At 35.4% G+C, this 25,584-nt stretch overlaps 1 protein-coding gene across 7 annotated transcripts in view; it reads right to left on the bottom strand.

Moving 5' to 3' along the window:
- The window catches only part of WASHC3 (WASH complex subunit 3), a 97,120-nt gene that overhangs the window by 51,835 nt on the left and 19,701 nt on the right, over positions 1–25,584 (bottom strand). For 6 of the 7 annotated variants that reach the window (XR_005795347.1, XM_040491072.1, XM_040491076.1 and 3 more), the window contains one exon: positions 12,398–12,462. Coding sequence is in view for 6 of the 7 variants with exons in the window: in XM_040491072.1 (XP_040347006.1) it covers positions 12,398–12,462 (65 nt within the window). In the remaining variant the exon portion in view is untranslated. Of the gene's footprint in view, positions 1–1,973; positions 2,029–12,397; positions 12,463–25,584 lie in introns of those variants that run through there. The other variant, XM_040491073.1, reaches the window with a different exon arrangement.

Genomic DNA, 25,584 nt, shown 5'->3' with positions numbered 1-25,584 from the left:
TTTGGTCAGAGAAGAATCCAGAGAAGTGGAGACATTTGTAAAGGGTTTTAAGATATAAGTAGGAGTTTCTCAAAAACAGAAAAGGTGGGAGTAAGTGAGGATGAGAGTGTTCTGAATAAAGAAAAAAAATGGGAATGCATGCTGCATTTGGGAACTATAAATCATTTGGGACGTAGAGTATAAAGTAATTGCAGTTCAAATTTGATGAAATTAGAGCATATGGTAGGAGTAATAGGTATGAGAATTTCCTTCCTTTTTTAGGATGAATAATACTCCTTTGTACGCACATATTACATTTTGTTTATCCATTCACCTGTGGATGGGCATTTGGATTGTTTCCAACTTCGGGCTACTGTGAATAATGCTACTATGAACATGGTATACAAATACATGTTTCAGTCCCTTCTTTCACTTCTTTTGGGTATATATCTAGAAGTGGATTTGCTCAACCATATGGCAATTCTATGCTTAATTTCTTGAAGAACTGCAATACTGTTTTCCATAGCAGCTATATCATCTTACACTCCCACCAGTGGGGTTGGTGGGATTCCAAGGGTTCCATTTTCTTAGTATGTTTGTCAATATTTATTATTGTTTGTCTTCATTCACTTAAAAATAAATTGTATGCTACTTTGGCTTGGAATTGCTAGGCAGACAAATGAAAAAGCATATACTGGTTCCCTTTGGGTACAAAAAAGAGAAAAATTTCAAGATACCATGAGAATCAAATGAAATAATGTATATGAAAGCATTATCTAAGTTAAAAAGCTTTATAGAAATGTTAGTAGCAATAATAAAACTTATAATAATACCAGCATTTCCAGCATATTCTTAGTGGGAACAAAAATTTGGCTTTTTGTCTTATGATCAGAAGTGCTCTTGCTTGATCCTGTATATATGAACCTTTTAAGTTGTCTTTTATGCAAAGTTTTTATTTAATGTTTATTTATTTTTGAGAGGGAGGTGGTTAGGGGCAGAGAGAGAAGGGGGCAGAGGATCCAAACCAGGCTCTGTGCTGACAGCAGAGTCCCATGCAGAGCTTGAACTTACAGACCATGAGAGCCAAAGGCTCTCATGACCTGAGCCAAAGATGGACTTTTAACTGACTGAGCCACTGAGGCACCCCCCCCATGCAAAGAAGTTTTAAAGATATATTTGAAAAAGTTACTACCTTAAAGTATTGGTATAAAGTTTAGTTTCTAAAAAGTCAAATGATTCACTACTAAAATTAGATGAGGACTTTATAACAGTTTATCTTAAATATACAAGTAAATCACTAAAAAAAAAGAGTTTATCAGCAAAATATAGAGACACATATAAAGTCAAAAGTACATTCATGATGTATCATGCACGTTTTTTAAAAATCTCAATCTATAGTGGTTCAATGATAAAAAAAAATGCTAGGTTGGTAGCTGCATTTTAATAAGCATACTTATATAATTTGTGGCACCAAGATTATCCAAAAAGTCTTAACAAAATAAAAATTATAGGAGTTTAGCATTAAACTCATTACTTAGTCTATCTTTTAAAATAAGTATTTAAATTTTTTAAAAATGTTTATTCAATTTTGAGAGACAGAGTACAAGCAGGGGAGTGGCAGAGAGAGAGGAAGACACAGAATCTGAAGCAGATTCCAGGCTCTGAGCTGTCAGCACAGAGCCCAATGTGGGGCTCGAACTCACAAACTCTGAGATCATGACCCAGGCTGAAGTTGGATGCTTAACCGAGACACCCAGGCGCCCCTAAAATAAGTATTTTTAAGTTACTTATTAAAGTTACTAGGCTGACTTCAACAAAAAATGAGCCAAAATTTAGAAAGGAAAGGAGAAGGAAGAACTAAACACATACAAATCAGTACTTTTTAGCATATTAGATGCTGTGTGCAAGTTCTTTTTGTTACTCACCTTTCTCACTTATGGGAATCAAATAAGGATGTCAATCACAATCTCTGTTCCCCCACTCTTTCCCTATACCCTTCCTTGTTTTAGTCACATAATCCAGGCTTGGCCAATCATTAAGAATCTTCCCCTGGGAAGAGAGATTGACTCAAGGGAGGGCACAAGACCCACGCAGGGCCAATCACAATGTTTCCCTAGAAATGAGCTATAATATTCCATAGTTTATTTTGTTCAGTTAGCAAAACTAGCAATATTAAAGCCTTCATAATTGTGAATTCCTTGGCTTCAAGCAGTAAGCTCATCTGTAGCAGGAGAGAAGTGAATGACTATGCCAAGGAGTAAAGGTGGAATGGGTGCTAGGAAAGAGAGAACACTGCCAGCCAGACAGCAAGCACTGATGACACGGGCCTTAGATCCTGCCCTACTACCTGGACTTCTTTGCTATGTGAATCAGTAACTTCTCTTTTTGTTTAAACTAGTTTGAGCTGGTTTCTGTGATTCTGAACACGAAAAGAGTCCTAACATACAAATATTGTTGGTTGAATTTGTTTTCGTTAAAGAGCTATTTATACTTGTGCTTAAAACCACAGCCACTTTGAGGACACAAAAACCATATAAACATACTTTGGAAAAACATTTTTTAGTGTAGATAAATAGTTTAAAAATATTTTTCATTTTCTTTAAACCTAAGACCATTGAACTTAAAGCAGATTAAGTGACAAAAACATTGTTAGTAAAAATATTACTGAGTAGGAGGTTACGGGGAGAGAGTACAGTAGTTATCATCCAAATCACTTTTCAATATCAACTATAGCACACTTAGAGCTATAATGTCACATGATACTGTTGTCACTCAAGACTGTTCTGTCATAACTCTAGGCAATGGCAATAGGTGGTCTTCAGGAAAAAGTAAAACACTAAATTCCTGAACCAAGATTGTACTGACCATATAAAGACCTTTGGGGTGGTTATAAAAATGACAATCTAGACTCTGATATTATAGTAGCTAGTGAGACTTCTTTCAGCATTACATTTACTCAAACTACACACCCTTTGGTCTTTTTCTTCTGAATGCCCATCAACCCAGGTATATCCTGTCCTTTGTTGTGGTACATAGATTCCTGCAGTCAGGGAAACAATGTAATGCCCAATACTATAAAGAAAAAGAAAGTCAGCCCTCCTATGAGAACTGGCTTTTGCCATTTATCTTGGGGCCCTTTAATTCCCAGCTGCTCCTTTATCTTTTGCTTACTAGTCATTGGCAGGCCACAACTTCTTTTTAATAACATCTCTTTAATATTTCTATTATTTCTCTGACTCTCGTGATCAAGGTCTCCAACACTAGACCAATAACAATATTTTGACGTTGTTTTTTCCTGTCTTGTACTTTCTATCCAGTTTGCCAGCGAGTGGTTGAGAAACGATAATTACATTGAATGGGATTCCAGCTCAGCAAGAATTAAAAATGGAAGCAGTAAAACTATTTTTTGGAATTGTTCAGATGGGGAATTGAGGTCTATCCCACCCTCAACCAGCCGAAGCCCAAACTTTAATCCATTATGTTGTTGTGTGTAGCAGGACATAGACAAAGACTACTGGCAGATAAGGAATTCGCGTAGAGGGCTGGACATCCTTTCAGTATAATTAACAGAAAGCTTTCTTGCTTTCCAGTACCCTTTTGGTTAACACAAATAAATCCCCTCTTGTCAAAGTGAGGCTGAGGTGATTACTTTTACTTCTGGCAACCATAACTTTGGTCATTCCACAGTCTGGGAGGAGGTATAAATGTCTTTTGAATAAATATCTCCAGGACAAATGTCAATGAGCTTGTTTGGTTCAAAGCCTGCACAATAACTTGACTCATTGGATGTTTTCATTAGCCAAATCAATATGTTACACCCACTTACATCAATGGATAGATCATCCAAACAAAATTTATAAGGAAGTATCAGCCTTATATGACACACTAGACCAGATGGACTTAAAATATATAGAACCCTCCATCCAAAAGCAACAGAATATCCATGTTTCTCAACTCCACATGGATAGATCATGTGTTAGGCCACAAAACAAATCTCAATAAATTCAAGAAGACTGAAATTTTATCAAACATTCCCACTCACAATGGTATGAAAGTAGAATCCATTATAAGAATTAATGGAAAAACTAAGAACATGCTACTGAACAACCACTGGGTCATCAAAAAAATGAGAGAAGAGGGGCGTCTGGGTGGCTCAGTTGGTTAAGTGTTTGACTTCAGCTCAGTCATGATCTTGCAGTTTGTGGGTTCATGTCCCACATCAAGCTCTCCACTGACAGTGCAGAGCCAGCTTGGGATTCTCTCTCCCCGCTGCTCCACCCTGCTTGTGCTCACTCTATCTCTCTCTTTCTCTCTCTCAAATTACTAAACTTTAAAAAACTCAAAGAAGAAATTAAAAAAAATACCCAGAGACAAATGAAAACAGAAATATGATATACCAAAATCTACAAGATGCAGCAAAAGTAGTTCTAAGAAGAAAGATCACAGCAATACAGGCCTACCACAAGAAAAAACCCCAAATCTCAAGCCATCTAACTTTACACCTGACAGAGCTAGAAAAAGAAGGAAAAATAAAGCTCAAAGTCAGTAAAAGGAAGGAAATATTAAAGATCAGAGTGGAAATAACAGAATAAAAAAAACAGTAGAAAAGATCAATGAAATTAAGAGCTGGTTCTCTGAAAAGATAAACAAAATTGACAAGACTTTATCTAGACTAACAAAGAATAAAAGGAGTCTCTAATAAAATCAGAAAGGAAAGAGAAATTACAACTGACATCACAAAAATACAAAGGATCAGAAGAGATTACTAAGAATGACTACACACCAAAAAAACTGGACAACCTAGAAGAAATGAGTAAATTCCTAGAAATACACAATTTTCCAAGACTAAAGAAAAAGAAAATCTGAATAGACCGATTACCAATAAGAAGATCGATTCAACAAAAGTCCAGGACTAGACAGCTTCACATGTAGTGAATTCTACCAAGCATTCAAAGATTTAATACCTACCCTTTTCAAACTCTTTCAAAAGATCAAAAAGGAGTGAATGCCTCCAAACTTATTTTAGGAGGCTGGCATTACTCTAATACCAAAACCAGACAAAGACAGCGCGCGCGCACACACACACACACACACACACACACACACACACACACACACATTACAGGCTAACATCCCCTGACGAACATAGATGCAAATATCCTCAACAAAATATGAGCAAATTGAATTCAATAATACATTACAAGGATCATATAGCATGATCAAATGGGATTTATTCCAGGGATGCAAGAATGGTTCAAAATCCACATATAAATCAATGCTATATGCCACATTAATAAAATGAAGGAAAAAAATCATATTATCATCTCAACAAATGCAGAAAAAGCATGTGACAAAATTCAATAACACTTATGATAAAATCTCTAAACAAACTAGATATAGAGGGAACACGTCAACATAATGAAGGCCATATATAACAAACCCACAGCTAACACCAGTCAATAGTAAAAAACTGAAAGCTTTTTCCTCTAAAATTAGGAATAAGACCAGGATGCCCCTATCCCCACTTTTATTCAACATAATATTAGAAATCCTAGCCATAACAATTAGACCAGAAAAAGAAATAAAATGCATCAAATTGGAAAGAAAGTAAATTTGTCACTATTTGCGGATGACATGATACTATACATAGAAAACTCAAACAATAGCACCAAAAAACTATTAGAACTAATAAACAAATTCAGTAAAGTAGCACAGTACAAAATCAACATATGGAAATTTTGGTGTTTCTATAATCTATTAACAAATTATCAGAAACAGAAATTAAGAAAACAATCCCATTTACAGTTTCACCGAAAAGATTGGGGCACCTGGATGGCTCAGTTGGTTGAGCGTCTGACTACGACTCAGGTCAGGATCTCACAGTTTGCAAACTGAAGCCCCACATTGGGCTCCCTGCTGTCAGCACAAAGTCTGCTTTGGATCCTCTGTTCCCCTCTCTCTGCCCCTGCCCCGCTTGTGCTTTCTCTCTCTCAAAAATAAATAAAACATAAAAAAAAAAAAAAAAAACAATTTCATGAAAAAGAATAAAATGCCTAAATAGAACTTTGAATTGAAAGACCTGTATACTGAAAACTATAAGAAAGACACGGATGAAAGAAATTGAAGAAGACACAAATAAATGGAAAGATATCCCATGCTCATGGATTGGAAAAAATAATATTGTTAAAATGTCCATGCTATCCAAAGCAATCTACAGATTCTATTCAATTCCTATTGAAATTCCAATGGCCTTTTGGAAAAAAATGATTCTAAAATTTGTATGGAAACAAGCCCTAAAATCCAAAGCAATCTTGAGAAAGAACAAAGCTGAAGGTATCATGCCTCAATTTCAAACTACAGTACAGAGCCATAGTAATCAAAACAGTATGCTATTAGCATAAAAACAGACACACAGATCAAAGGAACAGAATTGACACCCCAGAATTAAACCCACACATATATGGATAATCAGTTTATGAGAAAGGAGTCAAGAATATATAAAGGAGAAAAGGCAGTTTCTTAAATAAATGATGTTGAAAAAACTGGACAACCACATGCAAAAGAATGAAACTAGATCACTAGATCACACATAAAAATTAACTCAAAGTTAATTAAAGACTACGATGTCAGACATGAAACCATAAAATTGCTAGAAGGAAACATACAATAAGCTCCTTGACATTGGACTTAGTAATATTTTTGTGGCTCTGAGTCCAAAAACAAAGGAAACAAAAGCAAAAACAAACAAATGGGATTACATCAAACTAAAATGCCCCTGCACAGCAAAAGAAACCATCATCAAAATGAAAAGGAAACCTACCGAATGGGAGATTTTTGCAAATCATATATCTGACAGAGGATTAATATCTAAAATATATGAAGGACTTATAAAACTCAACAACAAAATAACAAACAACCTGATTAAAAAATGGGCAGAGGATCTGAATAGACATTTTCTCAAAGAAGACATACAAATGACCAACAGGCACATGAAAACATCTTCAACATCACTAATTATTAGAGAAATGCAAATCAAAACCACAATGAGATATCATCTCCCACTGGGTAGAATGGGTATTATCGAGAAGACAAGAAATAACAAGTGTTGCTTAGGATCTGGAGAAAAGGTAAGCCTCACAAACTATTGGTAGGAATGTAAACTGGCACAGCCACTGTGGAAAACGGTATGGACATTCCTCAAAAAATTAAGAATACAAGTATATGATTCAGCTATTTGACTTCTGGGTATTTATCCAAAGAATACAAAAATGCTGATTTGCAAAGATATTTGCACCCCTATGTTCATTCAGCATTACTTACAATAACCAAGAAATGGAAACAACTTAAATGTCCATCATTGGATGAATGGCTAAATAAGTTGTAATATATATATTTATATGTATAGGTATGTATGTATATGTGTATGTATACACACAATGAATACTACTCAGCCATAAAAAAGGATGAAATCTTGCCATTTACAACAACATGGATGGACCACGAAGGTATTATGCTAAGTGAAATAAGTCAGATGGAGGAAGACAAATATCAAATGATTTTACTCACATGTAGAATCTAAAAAAAAAAGCAAACAAATGAATTAACAAAATAATACAAATTTAAGCTCATAGGTACAGAAAACAGATTGGTGGTTACCAGAAAGGGAGCAGGATGAGGGTGAGCAGGATGAGTGAGTGGAGTGAGGGATGGTGATGGATGATGGTAATGACTTTTAGTGGTGACCACTTTGTAGTGTATACAGTGTATACAGATGTCAAATTACAATGTCATACACCTGAAACTTATAAAATGTTATGTACCAATCTTACCTCAAAAAATGCTACAAACTGTACCCCCCCCCGCACTAATATTAAGCGTGTGACCAGCTGAATTTCAATTTCAGAAGTCTGTTCTTTACTGCAAAGTTTAAAATACACATTTTTCAGTTTGAGAAAATGAAAACTGTATAAACCAAAAGGATGACTACTCTGTGTATGTTAAGTATGTCTTGTTGAAAACACAATGGTATACAGGCGACTAGAGGATTATAAATAAGTTGCGATCCAAAAGCCTGGAAAATCCATTGATACCTATTCCCTCATTAAAACATTCATAAATCACAACTAACATTTACTGGCCATTTGCTGCTTGTCCAGAGCTGTGCTAAGTGCTTACATCATTCTCTAAGTCTGAACAACTCTGTGAAGGGTGAAGTCCTATTTACCATTTTACTGATGAGTAAATTTATGCACAGAGCAATTAAATAGTCCAGGGTCATATTGCTAGACAGTGGCAGGGCAGAATCTGAATATGCAGACCATTTCTAGAGTCTGCCTTAGGATGAGCCATAACCATCATGAATTTCATCTCCTGCTGGGCAGGTCCAGAGGCTAGTCTATGTATCCTAGAACAGTAAAAGTAGTAATTACTAGGTAATAATAGTGACCATAGTTCTAGGACATAAAAGTATACAAAAGAACAGGATAAGGGAGAAAATACTTTTTTTTCTCCTGATAAGAAAATTTGCATTGATTCAAAGAATATACCTGTTCTATCGTTCTGAATGCAAAACTAGATTAATCTTAAAAGATTTCCATTTTCTCTCTCCTTAAACTATTTTTTTAAATGTTTACTTATTTTTGAGAGAGAGACAGAGCATGAGCCACGGAGGGGCAGAGGGACACACAGAATCTGAGGTATGCTCCAGGCTTCGAGCTGTTAGCACAGAGCCCCACGCGGGGCTCAAACACAGGACCTGTGAGATTATGACCTGAGCCGAAGTTAGACACTTAAACGACTGAGCCACCCAGGTGCCCCCGAACTATTTTTTTTTTAATTTTTTTAACATTTATTTATTTTTGAGAGACAGAGAGAGTGCAAGTGGGGGAGGGGCAGAGAGACACACACACACACACACACACACAGAATCTTAAGCAGGCTCCAGGTTCTGCGCTGTCAGCACAGAGCCCAATGTGGGGCTTGAACCCATGAACCGTGAGATCATGACCTGAGCTGAAGTCGGACGCTTAACCGACTGAGCCACCCAGGCGCCCCTGAACTATTTTTTTTTATGTTTATTTATTTTGAGAGAGAGAAAGCACAAGTAGGAGAGGGGCAGAGAGAGAGGGAGAATCCCAAGCAGGGTCTGTGCTATGAGTGCTGAGCCCAATGGGGGGCTCGATCCCATGGAAATGTGAGATGATGAAATGAGCCAAAATTAAGAGTCAGACACTTAATTTCCTGAACCACCAGGCGCCTCTTCCCTTAAATTCTTTAGAGTATGATGGTGACAAAGGTACTCTTTTACATATCTTTATTTCAGTGTCATTGGAAACTAATTTTTTCAAGCTAAACAGGAATAGTTCTTGGCTATATAAGCACTATTGTTATTTTCAAAATCTTGGGAATTTCAAAAATAATTTATCATTTAGAAGTAGCAAACAGGGGCACCTAGGTGGCTCAGTCGGTTGAGTGTCCGACTTCGGCTCAGGTCATGATCGGGTGGTTTGTGAGTTTGAGCCCCGCATCGGGCTCTGTGCTGACAGCTCAGAGCCTGGAGCCTGCTTCAGATTCTGTGTCTCCCTCTCTGCCCCTCCCCTGCTCACACACTGTCTCTCTGTCTCAAAAATAAATAAAACATTTAAAAAAAATGAAACAAAGTATCAAACAAATTTTATTTGGTAACTATCAGGCATTTTCTTCAGTTTCATAAACTTTCTAAAATTCAATGACAGTCATTTTTCTAGGAAAATAGCCAGGTCTTATTTCTCCTTATATAAACTGTTTCATTTTAAAATTATATACTCTTAGCTTCCAAATTTTTATCCACACAGGTCAATGAAATCATAATGTATTTTTGATCAGTATTTATTTCTGTATCAACTTCAGCTTTGCTCTTTTCTCAGTGCAGACAGATCTAGACTATTCTAACCATTGTAGGAGTCTGTCTTACTACTTAAGGCTAATTTTAAAAAAGTGTATGCTTACACTTTAAAGGAAAAACAAAACAATCTTTACTGAAACTTCTTGGCTGAGGCTTAATTTGTACTAAGATTCTCAATAAAAGTATACTCTTCCCTCAGATGGCACATTTTCTCTCCTTCAGCATCTCCAACTTTTCTCCTAAAGTCAGACTCCCTAATTTTCTATAAACATCATTCTCAAAGTGCCAGGATTCCTCTTTAACAAGATGGTTGATTTCACTTATCATATCTAGATAAATGATAAATGCTGAGGTTTTCTAGTAGTAGCAGTGATAGGTTATAGTGAGTCACCCCCTCTTCAACCCTTGTGACTGATGGCATGTACGTATGAGGTAATGGATCAGAATTCAGGCTCCAGGCTGTGGTTGAGGAGCAGCTTTTCTGTAAGACAATGTTAACTGTTACTGGAATTCTACCCCAAAACTTGGCACCACCTTGCAACTGAATGTTTCTCAACATTTACGGACAATGACGGGCCTTCAAACTTCTAAATGAGATACGTCAAGGAAGTATTGGGGTGCTGGGCATTCTCCCCTTGGTAGTCATCCATGGACTTCCTCCCATAGTGATACCTAAATGGAGTCTTAATTAATATGAAATTAGCCAGGCCAGAGAGGTCCAAGGAGAGGTAAAAAAAATTGAAGATACCAAAAGGGAATAGGGGAATTCAGAGAACTGCAAATAGTCTGCTACAGCTGCAGGAGATAGGAATGTATGGAAGAGTGGCAAGAAATGAAGCAAAAGAGTCTGGGTCTTGATGATAAAAGCATCTCTAAATGCAATTCTAAGTTGTTAAACTCTGTGTTGAAGGCAGTTGAGAGTCACAGAAAGTTTTGAAACAAGAACAAAGTATGAACAGATCCACTAAGGCTTTCGTGGCAGACTGAAAGAGAATAAGGAAACCAATCAGAAGCAATTATAATAATTCAGGTAAGAAATGATGAGGGATGTGGTCAGCTGTGAGAGATTAAAAATGAAAAAAATCATAGTGACTGACATAATCAGGGATATGGAAGAGGGTAAAATCAAGGATGACTTTTAAGTTCCTGGTGTGGGAGCTGACTGAAGTAAAGGATTATGAAGTAGGCTTAGGCTGGGCAGAGGATGAAATGAAGCCAGTAGGGGGTAAAGAAATTGGATATCCAACATATGCTGATACTTATTGGACTGTTAGTTTTCCAGTACATTTTCTCTAGAGAGAAAAATCATCATTTTAAAGGTCATTTTAGCTCTCTGTTATTATAGAAGATCTACTGTGTATTTCCAGAAGCAGAAAAGAGGTCATGGTCAATGTTAAATATATTTATAACATATATTCCAAAGAATACCAAAATGGATTGGACCCATATGTTCTATTCACATTAAAATATATGTCACAATCCATCTGCTTTTAAAGTGTGTGTCAGAAACAATTTCCAGAACAACTGCCAAATATCCTGGAGATGCTTTAGTTCAAATTACCAATATATGCCATTGTACTTGAACTGTTTGCTACTTGGATATATACTAAATGTAGATACATGTTGGAAATCTATTCTTACAGACTTGAAAAAAATTCTTAAATATTCTTTTTAAAAGATAAGATAGGAGAAAAAGACTGTTTATGGTGTTTCACCTCCAAAATGCACACATTTTCTTGAAGGGCTGACAGCCAAGAAAAATTTCAAAGTATACTGCTGATATAATATGAATGTCTGGATAACATAACCAAATACATCGGAGTGAACTAAAACCCCAAACTGGACTCTTTACAAGTATCTAGATACTTGAAAAACAGACTAGCTCTGAATAATCCATTAAGATATATTTTATCCAGAATGAGCCATGTAGCCAGGTTTGCTTGGATGGAATAAATTATTGTCAAATTTCTGAGCCACAATTTGTCAGCATTTCTCAAAAAATTTTTTTATAAAATTCACACAAACAGATATCTAGTTTCATAATAATTATTAATGTGGACCTAGAGTGGCTTTACTTTATTCCTCAATCTGGCTCAACTTAGATCATGGTAGAGTAAACTTCTTATATACTAAGGTCTTAAAAAATCTGGTAGATAATTAAGAAAAGAAAGAAAAAAAAAGAAGAATAAAATAGAATAAAAAAGAAAAGGTAGCATGAAAGAAAAAAAAAAAAAACCCTGCTTCATATAGACATTACTGCATGCAGCAAAACTGTCATCAAATTCCATCTCTTTTGGATATATATATATATTCATCAATAATCTATTGAAACTGCTCCTTAAATATGCAAAGGCTGGTTTTAGTAGCATAGGGTAGATTTTTCAATTTTGTAATATTGGGAAAGACACTCTTTATGAAGATGGTTTCTTCAACAATAAAACACTGTTTAGTGGAAAAAATAGAGCTTGGAATATTTTTATTATAAATGATAAATTCAACATATTAGTGTAACATTATATTAGAAAAATTACTTACTCAAGAAGATCTGGGTCTAGTCCTTCCGATATCATTTTGTTTCTTATTGCCATCACTGGAACACCCTAATCAAAGGACACAAGACAATCAATTATTAAAAATGCCTCTTTCATAAAAACAGATAAATAGACCAATGAAGCAGAACTGAAAGCCCAGAAATAAACCCAAATACAGATGATGAACTAATATTTGATGAGGGAGCAAAGCATACTCAATGGAGAAAAGACAGTCTCTTCAATTAATGGTGCTGGGAAAATTGGACAGTCACATGTAAAAGAATAAAACCTGATCTTTATTTTACACTACTCACAAAAAATTAACTCAAAATGGATTAAAGACTTATATGTAAAACTTGAAACCATCAAACTCTTAGAAGAAAATATAGGAAAAAAGTTCCTTGACATGGGTCTTCATAGTGATTTTTGTGGAAATCACACCTAAAGCATGAGCTACAACATTTGTAAATAAGTGACACTATATCAAACTAAAAAGATTCTGTTCAGCAAAAGAAACCATTAAAAAAGTGAACATAAAATACCTACAGAAATATTTAGGTATTTATAAACCATATGTCTGCTAAGGGGTTAATATCCAAAATACATAAAGAACTCATACAACTCAATAGCAAAAAACACAAATAATACAATTTAAAAATGGGCAAAGGACCTGAATAGGCACTTTTCCAAAGAAGATATATGAATGACCAACAGGTACACGAAAAGGTGCTCAATATCCCTAGTTACTAGAGAAATGCTAATTAAAAATCACAATGAGATATTACCTCTATGCCTGTTAGAATGACCATCATTAAAAGATAAGAGATAAGAGATGCTGGTATGCACGTGAATAAACAAGGGAAATTTTGTGCACTGTTGGTGGGACTGTAAATTGGCACAGCCACTGTAGAAAACAGTATGAAGATTCCTTAAAAAATTAAAAAAAAAACTACCATATGATCTAGGAATTCCAGTCCTCGGAATATATCCAAAGGAAATGAATACACTAACTCAGAAATATATCCTGTAGCCCTATTTTCCTACTAGTATTGTTTATGATAGTCAAGACATGGAAACAAGCTAAGTATCCATCAATGGATGAATGGAGAAAGAAGTTGTGGTATATACACACACAATGGAATTTTATTCAACTACAAAAAAATGATAAAATACTACCATTTATGACAACATGGATGGACCCTGAAGGTATTATGCTAGGTGAAATATGTCAGACACATAAAGACAAATACTGTATGATCTCATTCTATGTAGAATCTAAAAACAAAGCAAAACCACCAAACTCAGAAAAAAAAGATCAGATTTGTGATTACCAGAGGTGGGGGTTGGGAAGAAGGAAGGGGAATTGGAGGAAAGTGGTCAAAAGGTACAAACTTCCTGTTATAAGATAAAGAAGTGCTAGAAATGTAATGTAAAACATGATGACTACAGCTAACCCTGCTATGTGATATACAGGAAACTTGTTAGGAGAGTAGATCCTAAGAATTCTCATCACAGGGAGAAATGTTTTTCTTTTCACTGTATCTATGTGAGATGATGGATGTTAACTAAACCTACTGTGGTAATTATTTCACAATATATGTAAATCAAACCATCAGGCTGTATGCCTTAAACTTATACAGGCTGTATGCCTTAAACTTATAACTTATACAGTGATATATGTCGATTATTTCTCAATAAAACTAGAAAAAAATAGAAGCTAAAAAAAAAAAAAAAAGCCTCCTTTATAGGTCTTCACATACCCCCAAAACAAGACCTTTTATATGGCTCATTATTTAAAATTGCTCTTCTTTTGCCTTTATATTAGTATGTATGTAGCCCTTGAAAAAATTTTTTCATGTTTATTTTTGAGAGAGAGAGAGAGAAAAACAGAGCATGAGCAGGGGAGGGGCAGAAAGAGAGGAAGACACCGAACTCGAAACAGGCTCCAGGCTCTCTGAGCTGTCAGCACAGAGCCTGATGCAGGGCTTGAACCCACAAAGTGTGAAATTATGACCTGAGCCAAAGTCAGAAACTTAACTGACTGAGCCACCAAGGTGCCCCTACAAGGTACACATTTTAACTGACTTCATAGAATCAGTGCTATCAATAGCACATCCCCAAATTAAATCATTTGCACTTATCCATTACTAATTCTGCTGTACACACGTCAGATATCATATTCTCACTTTCTTATATCACCAAAAAAAAGGTGATAACTCAAATGATTAAAACTTTGGCTGGGATGGTACAATACATACTTAACAAGGTGAGTAAATTTCTTTTCAAATAAAGACTTCAGAGCTTTCTTTTTTTTTTTTTTAATGTGTATTTATTTTTGAGAGAGACAGAGTGACAGCATGGAAGGGGCAGAGAGGGAGACACAGAATCCAAAGCAGGCTCCAGACTCTGAGCTGCCAGCAGAGAGCCCCATGCGGGGCTTGAACTCCCAGACCACAGGATCATGACCCGAGCTGAAGTCGGACGCTTAACTGACTGAGCCACACAGATGACCCTGAGAGCTTTCTACTCTGAAGTATAGTTATGTTAATGTTCTTTTCCTAATGGTCCAACTCCATTTGGATACATTATGCACAAAGGTCAAATAATTCAAAGAACTCTCCTGGGTCTATTTATATATCTTGCCTCAGCAATACAAACACTAAGTAATGATAATGCTAATAGTGTACAAGTCACAAAAATACTAAGAACATATGAATCTTAAAATTCAGGATAAGAACATCAAAACTAAGAAAAGGATATGTCAGAAATAAATACAAATTTACTTGAAAAGGTAAATGATTTGATGATAAATAAACATTTATTGAAAGCTCACTTACAAAGCTCTAAGGGAAGAAGATGCAATCAAGTCTCTGTCAATTCCTGCTCTTCACATCATTCCAAAAGATGAGGAAATGTTAATATGATGTGTTAAATTTGAGGACCTTGATTATATCACTTTCAAAAGTAGAATCACTGTGCTTTAAAAGGTTGTACACATAGCTGGGACCCTCTCCGTCTTATCTCTTCATCCCATGTGGCAAAGGGGTAAGCTGAGTCAGGGACCACATGGGGAAAAAGCTCAATCATTTCTCCACTGGTGCTGCATACTCTTCCCTTCAGGCCTTCCATGTCACTAGCCAGTTGTGTGACATTCAATTTTGAACCCAAGATATAGAAGAGGCCCTTTAGGAGCACTGATAGTCCAGTCCAATTTCTCAGAGCTCTACCCTGAAGTTTCTGGCACCAACCCAATTAAGATTCCCCTGCTTTCTTTTGCAGTTGTCCCTTTTGTTTTCTAGTCTCAAAAGAGTAAATTTCTAGGGTTAGTGGTAGAATTCTGATATCACAATCCCATACCTTCAATGTTTAATAACACTATGGCAGCAGAGTGCTTTATGCTGAGAAAAGACATAATCAGTCCCTGCCCTCAGGGAGTAGTCTAATAGATGTATGTGTTAGGTAATCACAGTACAATCATGCAATTGATACAGAGGTTTCTAGAATGGGTAATGTTAGACCCAAGGAAAGGCAGACTGAGTTGAGGACAAGCAAAGGATTTGCTGAGGTGAGTCTTAAAGATGGGATAGAAGTTTTGATTAAAATGAAAAACATAAAGACTTAGAAATATACACGATGTTTAAATAATCTATCTTACATAAGTTTTCTCAAACATATATATATATATTTAAAAAAAAATTTTTTTTCAATGTTTATTTATTTTTGGGACAGAGAGAGACAGAGCATGAACGGGGGAGGGGCAGAGAGAGAGGGAGACACAGAATCGGAAACAGGCTCCAGGCTCTGAGCCATCAGCCCAGAGCCCGACGCGGGGCTCGAACTCACGGACCGCGAGATCGTGACCTGGCTGAAGTCGGACGCTTAACCGACTGCGCCACCCAGGCGCCCCTCAAACATATATTTTTAAGAACAAATATATACTTGTGTAGATAGGTCCCTCCCCAACAATGCTGATTATATTTTACATTTCACCTGATAAAATCTGCATTTAAATCTAGGCAAGTATATGTACAAATGTGAGAATCAAATGGATTATAAATTTAATATGAAAAGTCTTCAAATTTAATGACCATATATCTCTCACAAAAATGTTACAGATCTTGCCATATTAAATTCAGATCATTATTAACTACAATCCTCATTTTTAAAATCAGAAAATGTATTAACATTTAATTCTTACTTTTTGAAAAATGTCCAGAAAAGTTGGTTATAGAAGGAGTCATAAGTTGCCTTCTATAGCCATAATTTCTTATTTCAGTAATGGAGGAAGGAAAAGTCCAAGTTCTCTACAGCTTGCTAGGTTAAAGGAGGTTGGGAAAACAGGCTGTCTTTCAAATTTATAGGTTACCCAGAAGACTCTCTCTCCTGAGAGGCAGCAAAGGCAAGACTGTCATTTACAGGCCCTTGTATACATTCATCTTCATAACTGTTATGTTTAAATTATAAATTAGTAAAATGTAATCTACTAAGCAGTGGACATTTAAATGCATCCTAAATGTTAGAAAGATGAAAATAAATAACACCTTTGTAAAAATTTCTTCAAAGCCATACTCCTTAAAGTAAAACTGTTCCATGGGGCAATCTTTAATAAATTCTAAAAAGTAAAATATGGTAGGTTTGTAAGGCAAAGAATGTGGAAGATAAAACTTTGGGCCTCTTGTTAGCTTACGAAGTTTCAGAATAAATGAAAGGGAAAAAAAAGGCAGTTACTTGCTTAGGGCCATCCAATGTGAACAGACACTTACATTTGGAAGAAAAAAGCAGGAGTTTAGAATATTTCATAAAAATACACTAAAGTGCTAAGGAGAGATGTGAAAAAAAGCAGAATTTTATATTTCTTTAAAAATACCTCTTTCTATTAACTATGGTTTGATGGTATAAGGTCTTGCTACAAACTCAACTACATGACTTATTTATTATACTTTAGCATAATCCATAGGACATCATCGGAAAGGTTATATAAATAAGTTACAAAGCCAAAAAAACAGAAGGGAGGAGAAATGTGGTTGAAAAAAACATTTCCTAAAAGATAGCAAAAAAAAGTGTGTATGAGGTAGAGATGAGGAGAGGCAGAGGGTAAGGAGTAATGGGGGAGGATAAGTTGGCAGAATTAGATAAGCTCCCTATTTTAACATTAGTTTTACGGACTTGGTTATAGTATAAAAATAATAGAAACCTAAATCTGTAAGCTCCATATTTTACCTTTCGTTTCTTAAAGCTGTTTACAGTGTAAGAATACTGATATTACCAAAATTTGGTGACTCTTTAGTCCTTTATGTATATGGATACAGATAAAAGAAAATACAAATAACTTATAATATCTTAGCCTAATAGAGACTTTTAACATTGTCATCACCTTAATACAAATCTCATAAAGCTTGACACAAAAATAATTTGGCCTGTGTTCCAAACGATGCATTCCAAAGGGATTTGCTGCTATGTTTCCAGTGATGTTGCTTAGAAAATTTGTTGTTTTGATATATTCTTCCTTAGGGGTTAAGGAACAGAGCTGGGTTTGTTAAACATCAAAAAGAAGTGTCCAATTTCTGATCTCCAAGAGACAAAGCTACTGGTGGTCTGAGGAGGACACGAGAGACCTCAAAACTGAAGTCTACTGAACTGTGGGATTATTTTTGGCAGTGATAATGGCACTTAGTCCAACATAAGTAATGAAGAAGAGAGAAGGCAGCCATAAGTTTGATGTTCCAAAAAATCACGTCTGTATTTGCGTCACTGGAGAAAGTGTGTAAAGAAGCCACACTAATGAAATTATGATGGCAACACTAACAGTTACTAGTTTCTTATAAAAACTGAAGGTTGCCAATATTTACATTTATGTATTGTGTTAATGAAAGACAAGTTACTAAATTCTTTTGTAAACCATGTTGAAATTTTCCTAAAGTTTTAGATTAGGAGAAAAAAAGGCCTTTACTCAATCTAAGAGATAAATGACCTTCCTTTTTCAAAGTATTTGTTCATAAAGTAACATAAAAATGCTCCTTATACTTTAGTTTTCCCTCTCAGTTTATAAGCTTGAATCACAACAATTCAGTTATAAAAGATGTAAAATATGAAGCTTTTTTCTCTACTAGGTCAACAATTTAAAAAAAAAAAACAGATCTGTTGAGTTGACAGGTGGATAGTACTTTTTTTATTCGAGGGAGAGGGAATGTGTAGGAGTTGAAAAGATGCTACAGGTTGGAAAAAAGGTAACCAGTCCTCTAATCAGGTTGTTTATTTAAAACTAGCTTAGTGAAATGAACTCAACCATTTCTTTGTTTTCTGATTTTCAATAGTGCTATCTTAAAAATACCTACACTGCCTTTTCTGAAATATATTAAGTATGGTGCTATAATTAGAATACAATTTTCAGGTGAAATAATCTATATAATAGTTAGTAAATGTTTACCGAACAAACCCTAACACAAGAGCAAGCACATACTCAATGATCTCCTTCTGGAAGTTTTCAGTGAAGGAATACAAGATTAATATAAATAACCTCTTAATCACTGTAAAATGAATATGGCTGTCCAAAAAAAAGGGGAAGCTTTATTCCTAATGACTTGCATAGATTTAGAAGATGCTAGACTCTGATATAACTCCAATACTGTTGCCACAAAGGGTTGTTGATTTGAACCTAAATATGTGGGGGAAAAAAGAGGTTCACATATCCTGACTGGTGCTATACACAGTGGTTTATAGTGGAGCGAAGAGGAAATTATGCCTTTTACAATGATTATCTTGAGAGATAAGTTCACAGTGAGAATGTATTTCTCACTGAGTGCCCATGATATATCTTTAAAGATGAAGGAACAAATCACATGGTAAAATGGACAAAAATGACACTGGCCATGACCAGGGCCCCAGGAAATTGGTGAGGTAGTTATTATTACTTTATTCATAAAAAATAAATATGTTAGCAATTCCCCATGTGCCTTTTAGTTATGGGAACTAAAGTTAACTTAAATCCCTATCAAGAAAAACCTTTAAAGAAATTATTTCAAAAGGTGAAGGATCTATTGTTACGAGTCAGTTCAAAATACAGCTACATCAATTTCCCCATGTGACCTATTTTCCCCCTGGATACTCTTGTAACATGATAAATATTAAGTGCAATGATCATGGTGCATTGTGTTTTCTTTGCATTTTGTAGGTACTCAAGTATTTGTTGATTTAAGAGTAATTTGGAGCATTATAATGCAAAAATTATATCTAAAATTTAAAGACTGACTTTGTAGGCTAATTAATGCTAGAACTCCATTATAGAATACCTCAGCTACATTATAGCTTTGCTATACCACATTTCACTCAAATGATACTTGTTTATTGAAATAGGTATTCATTAAAATTTCCTAAATTTAACTACATTTCTACTTTCCAGGAATAAAAACTTAAAAAGAATTTCTCTAACAAATCATTTTGGAATTCACTACTTAAAAGTGTAATTAAGTTCAGATGGCCTCGTGTTCCATTTTTGAAAACTTAACTTACTTATACTAACTTATATGTACTTAGTCAAAGAGATTTAAAGAAATATCTCCAAATACAGCAATAAAAGCTATAAAAATAGAATTCCTAGTAATTAATTATAAAGATGATTCTACTGATTGAAATCACAAAATAGTCACTTTTGAATTAATTTTCCAATAGTGGTAATGTGAACTGGTGTGTTATAAGTCTCTCACTCAATGCCCCAGGGATCCACAGGTACCCATTTCAGGAGGTATGATCAGTATCAGCCATTCCACGTGGCTACAGAACCAAAATGAACGGCCCTGTATCTGTTATCAGTGTGTCATCAGCACATAGTCTAACCAACTAACCGAATAAAAGTCATTTGTGAACTTAGGCTAGGAAAACAACAAGGAAAGTTGGGATGCTGTCTTATATTATGAAAAACTGTGGTAAAATGTACTTATATCTAGAGACATTTTTAAAGATTACAGTATTAAGATGTAGATATCTTCAAGAAGAGAAATAAATATCATTATTTTTCCCAACAAAATTTAGTATTTTGAAATCTACTTCTTTTTAAAACATACAGTTAACACAGTATCATTTTTTTCCAAACTATAAAACAATCCTTAGCAAAAAATTAACTTGCAAATGAAATATGTTATTGTATGTTACATTGCTGTCATCTATTCAAGATGAATTATCTTCCACACCAGGACTGTCTACCCCATTACGAATGCTTATGCTATCAGATCCTTGTCAAAAATGGTGCTAAAATGTCTTCCTCAACTTGGTCTATAAAACCTCTAAGATACTTCTCTCCCATGAGAGGTGAGCCTACTTCCTTATTATAGCTCATTTGTTTCTCTGGTCTTTTACTTTTTCTCCCACTGATTAACTGTAATCTTAGACAAATTTATAGTTAAAGCGAGAATCACAATATTTCTGAAAAGGATAAGTAAGTAACTACTTAACTGACATCACTATTATTTCCTCCTTACAGCTTTGGAAAACTTTTTTGTGAGGTGCCTTATTTCTGACAGAGGTGGTCAGTAGGAAAGAAGATAAAAGGGCACTGAGAAATCAAAGTTGGGTGACTAAAAAAATTACAGTTGGATCGGAGTAAAAGAACTATACCACACATTTCAGCAAGTATAAAAACTGTCATGTTAGTGTGTATCTTCAAAAGCTTAAGAACCTTAATAGTAGAGTACCCTTCTTCTTGTCACAATTTTTAAGTGAGTTGGAATGAAAGATATGAAATCACAAGTTAAAAACGTGTTTCTGCTACATGCCCCTTGTTTTTTTTTTTTTTTTTTTTGGTTCCCATTTTATATATCATTTAAAGGTGATTCCTATGAAATTTAAAACTATCTTGGGGCGCCTGGGTGGTGCAGTTGGTTAAGCGTCCGACTTCAGCCAGGTCACGATCTCGCGGTCCGTGAGTTCGAGCCCCGCGTCAGGCTTTGGGCTGATGGCTCAGAGCCTGGAGCCTGTTTCCGATTCTGAGTCTCCCTCTCTCTCTGACCCTCTCCCGTTCATGCTCTGTCTCTCTCTGTCCCAAAAATAAATAAACGTTGAAAAAAAAAAATAAAACTATCTTAAGCTTATCCTCTAAAAGTCCCCTCTATGTTTTTGTTTGGTTAACTCCTTTTTCTTTCTTTTGTGGAAGTGACATAGGGAGGTATGGTGTTACAGTGAATTTAAGGCAGATGAAATAATTTTATTGGCATTCAGCAAAATAAACAAATAAAGAATTGAATGTTTTGGCTTGAAAGGATTATTTCAGATAGGCCATCCTATATAAATTATTTTAATTATGATACCAATGACACACAAATATGACACAGGGAATAAATTCCTAAAGAAATATATTCTCTTCATACATACATTTATACTTAGGAAAAACCGACTTGACAAAAATTTTTAATTATCTCATATATTATTAAAAAACAAAGAATTCAAGTGTACAGCAGCCAGATCTCCTCCTACAACTCTAAAGGAGACTAATTCTGTGTACACCAGCTTGTTGGTATGTGACCACTCTTCAAATACGACTGAGGATTCTAAATGCTCTTGAAGTTCACGGTTCAAAATGTATTTTCTCCAGAGACTGTAAATACCATTAATGGTTAAACAACTAGTTCCTGGAAACAAATGATTTAAATCAACATTTTCTTGGCAACTGAATGCCTCAAAGGACAGCTACAATGAAAAATATGTGGTATAAGTAGTAAAATATTCTGAGCTATAGGTTTATGGCAAAGTGTTATTAGCAAAGAATATATGAGGAATAGATAAGGTACGTGCATATAGTATTACCAAATGGATATTGACAACCATCTTACTTAGTACCAACCCACTACATGTTTTTCCTCCAGTGTTCTAAGGAAGATGAGAAATCAGGAAAACAAATATATCAGGAAAAGCAAATTTAAAACCTGAACTTAGCAATATTATTATTTACCACTCTCTAACAAACACATACAAGAAAAGTAAAATAGCAAAGCACAAACAAAAGGCAGGTACATCATTTAAGAGCAATACTTCTCAACATTAAATGTGTACACAGTACGACTGGCTCCAAACTCAAGGCAACCTGGGGAAGTTCAAAAGGCAGCCAAACATTGAAAAATCATAATTGATTCTGAAATCAATTGATTTGGAAATTATTGAGAAAATTGGGTATTTTAATGAAATTCTACAATCTTATTGGGAAAGTGAAACACTTTCCAGTAAAATAGGCATGATAATTCTTCACACATGGTTTCCTTAGAGGCTAGTTCATTGACTTTAGCAGAGAATAAGTAATTTTTTTTCTTGGGCCAAAAATATAACAAAAAGTTACCTGTTTCTAGGCCTTCCAGATACTCAGGGTATGGGAAAGCATAGATAACACCTCAAGGGCTCCCAACTGGTGGCTAACTGTCACGGTTTTTGGCCTTTGGGGAAATCTTTATCCAACACTTTTTCCATCTGATATAAGATAGGATGGAGAGGAAGGAGGATAACTGTGGTTTCTTGAGTTCCACTGACCCCAATTCAAAGTTACCATTCTGCTAAGCTTTGCTTTTTTCTTTTAGTTGTAGCCCAATGTACCTGGCCGACCATTTAGTTGATGGGAAAGATAGAATATTTTCCCTTTTCAATTTGCAAAGTTGGTTAAATCATGTAATTAATTAAATGGGAAAATGTTCACTTGTATCTTTTCTTTATCCACATTTATATGTGTAGGAAATCAATTATTGCACATGCAGCTTTTATCTTCAATGAATAGTGTGATGCTAAAACACCACAGAAAGTTGCCCCCGGCACCCCAACCTTTATGTATTCAAAAAGTACTGACCTTGATATTGATTAGTCAACTTTAGGGAACAAAACACATGTTAATATAATACAGAGTCAGAAAACAATGAAAATACAAATATCATATAGTTAAAGTAAATCTGTACCAGTGCTTTCCACAACTCTGACTATATATGAACCAGAAGCTCCTCCTTTTTAAAAAAATTTTTACGTGTATTTATTTTTGAGAGAGAGAGAATGTGAGTGGGGAGGGGCAGAGAGAGAGAGAATCTGAAGCAGGCTCCACGGTGCCAGAGTAAAGCCTGATGTAGGGCTCAAACCCCTAACCTCCAAGATCATGGTCCGAGCCAAAGTTGGATGCTCAACCAACTGAGCCACCCAGGGGCCCCAGCAGCTCCTTCTTCTGACTACACTGTTGATCAGTGCTGAGGAATCTACCCTGGAATTCTCTAGACCATGAGAAGTTATACTGAGGTCATACCCCAAACAAGGTTTGAAAGCCTTTAACTACTCTCACAAAGACTAGGCCTAATCTAAAGAGCACTCTAATCCATACTTTATTATTTTCCTATGTATAAGGTGCATAACTTCCTGATGAACATCTTTAATAATCAGTGGGAGATTCTTCATCCTTAGTTAATGGAAGTCACATTTCCCCGAGCCAACATCCACTGCTGGCAACAGATGCATCAGAACCACCAAAACCAAGGAGATTATTCAATTCACATTTTAAGCCAGCCAAAGAAAATAGAACTTTAAAAAAGTCCAAGTGTCCGAAGAGACTGTTTTGGCAAATATGGTTTGAAAAAATACAAGTCATTAGCTTAATGTGGAAGTCGGACTTTCCCAATGCACAATTTATTACTGGCAAAGGATTCACCAAGCTCTGCCAGTAGAAAGGGGAGAACCATTGGAAAAGTGATCTATGTACACAATTCCAGTTAAGTTATAAAAGCAATATGTAATTTAGTAAAGGCTTGTGCTGCACTATTATGACAACAAACATTAAATCAGAATCAATTATCTGCCACATTTGGAACACAACAGTATTACTCACTGAAAAATCTTGTGTAAAATTTGCTGAAAAAGGAAAAAAAATCAGAAAATGCAAAAAATGCCAGCAGGTGTTCCAGGAACATTCATTAATAATGAGATTCAAATTTGGAGATCAATTAATAGATCATAAACATAGAGAGAACTTCAGATCTCATTTTATGTACGAGGGAACTGAAGCCTTGAGAGGTGATATGACCTGGACAAGGTCACTCAGGACTGCATGACAAAGCTAAGAAACTATACCATGTTGCATCCCAGAAGTAAAGATCTAGGTGTACTCCTAGTAATTCAAATTGTGTCACAGAAAAAGAAATACTTTCTGGAAATGTAATCATTATTATATCTCACAGAGGGTAATAATATGGGAGTGACAGAAAAAGGTATAGAGACCAAAAAGCAAGGTGCTGTTTATTTCTCTGTTGAACTGGTACTTATGACACTTGAAAGATTCTGTTGGCTGCTTCTATTCAAAGAAGTTTATAATAATTAAGCAGTTTTAGTTGTCTAGTTTCTTAAACAGATTTGCAGGTATATGGCAAGTGAGGCAAGGCAAATTTAAAAGAAGTATATTCCAGGAGACTGCTAGGACCCAGGAAGAGGAAGTTTGCATGGCAGCTTAGAAAGAAAGCCAAAAACTCTGTGGTTCATCCTGATACCCAAGAAGCTTGAAAATTAAAAAAAAAGAAATCTTTATTTGTGACTTGTAGGATTTCTATGTCTTCTATCTGAAGTGAGTGATCACTACCTGGATGGTCAGAAAATTCAAGCTTTTATACTAGTGAAGAGGCTTGAAGGATTTGAGAAATACTTGTCTCCTCCCTGTCTTAGAGAGAAGGAAATGATTCTAGACAATAATTCAGGAAGGAAGCAAGAGTACAGATTATAAGAGGGTTGAGGGCCTAGTAAGTGTTAAGACACTGAGTGGAAGAATATTACACTTTGGAAAAGATAAGAAACCTAAATGGAATTACAGGTACAAGACTCTGCTTATGGAGCAGCAACTCATATATATATATACATATATATAATATATATAATGTTTATTATATATATTATATGTGTGTGTATATATATATGTATACATATATAATGTTTATTTTTGAGAGAGGGAAAGAGGGGAGGGGCAGAGAGAGGACAGAGGGAGATACAGAATCTGAAGCAGGTTCCAGGCTCTGAGCTGTCAGTGCAGAGCCTGACGCAGGGCTCAAAACTCATGAACCGCGAGATCATGACCTGAGCCAAAGTCAGATGCTTAACTGACTGAGCCACCGAGGTGCCCTGCAACTCATATTTTTAAATGACAAAAATATCAAGGCAATTAAAAATGAAAGAAATCCTATTATTGTCCGTAAGAGG

Source organism: Herpailurus yagouaroundi, unplaced genomic scaffold (assembly GCF_014898765.1).
Source record: "Herpailurus yagouaroundi ecotype Mexico unplaced genomic scaffold, PumYag 182, whole genome shotgun sequence".
Taxonomy (NCBI): domain Eukaryota; kingdom Metazoa; phylum Chordata; class Mammalia; order Carnivora; family Felidae; genus Herpailurus; species Herpailurus yagouaroundi.
The sequence above is the reverse complement of the archived record's forward strand: the minus strand, read 5'-3'. Positions and strand labels throughout refer to the sequence as shown.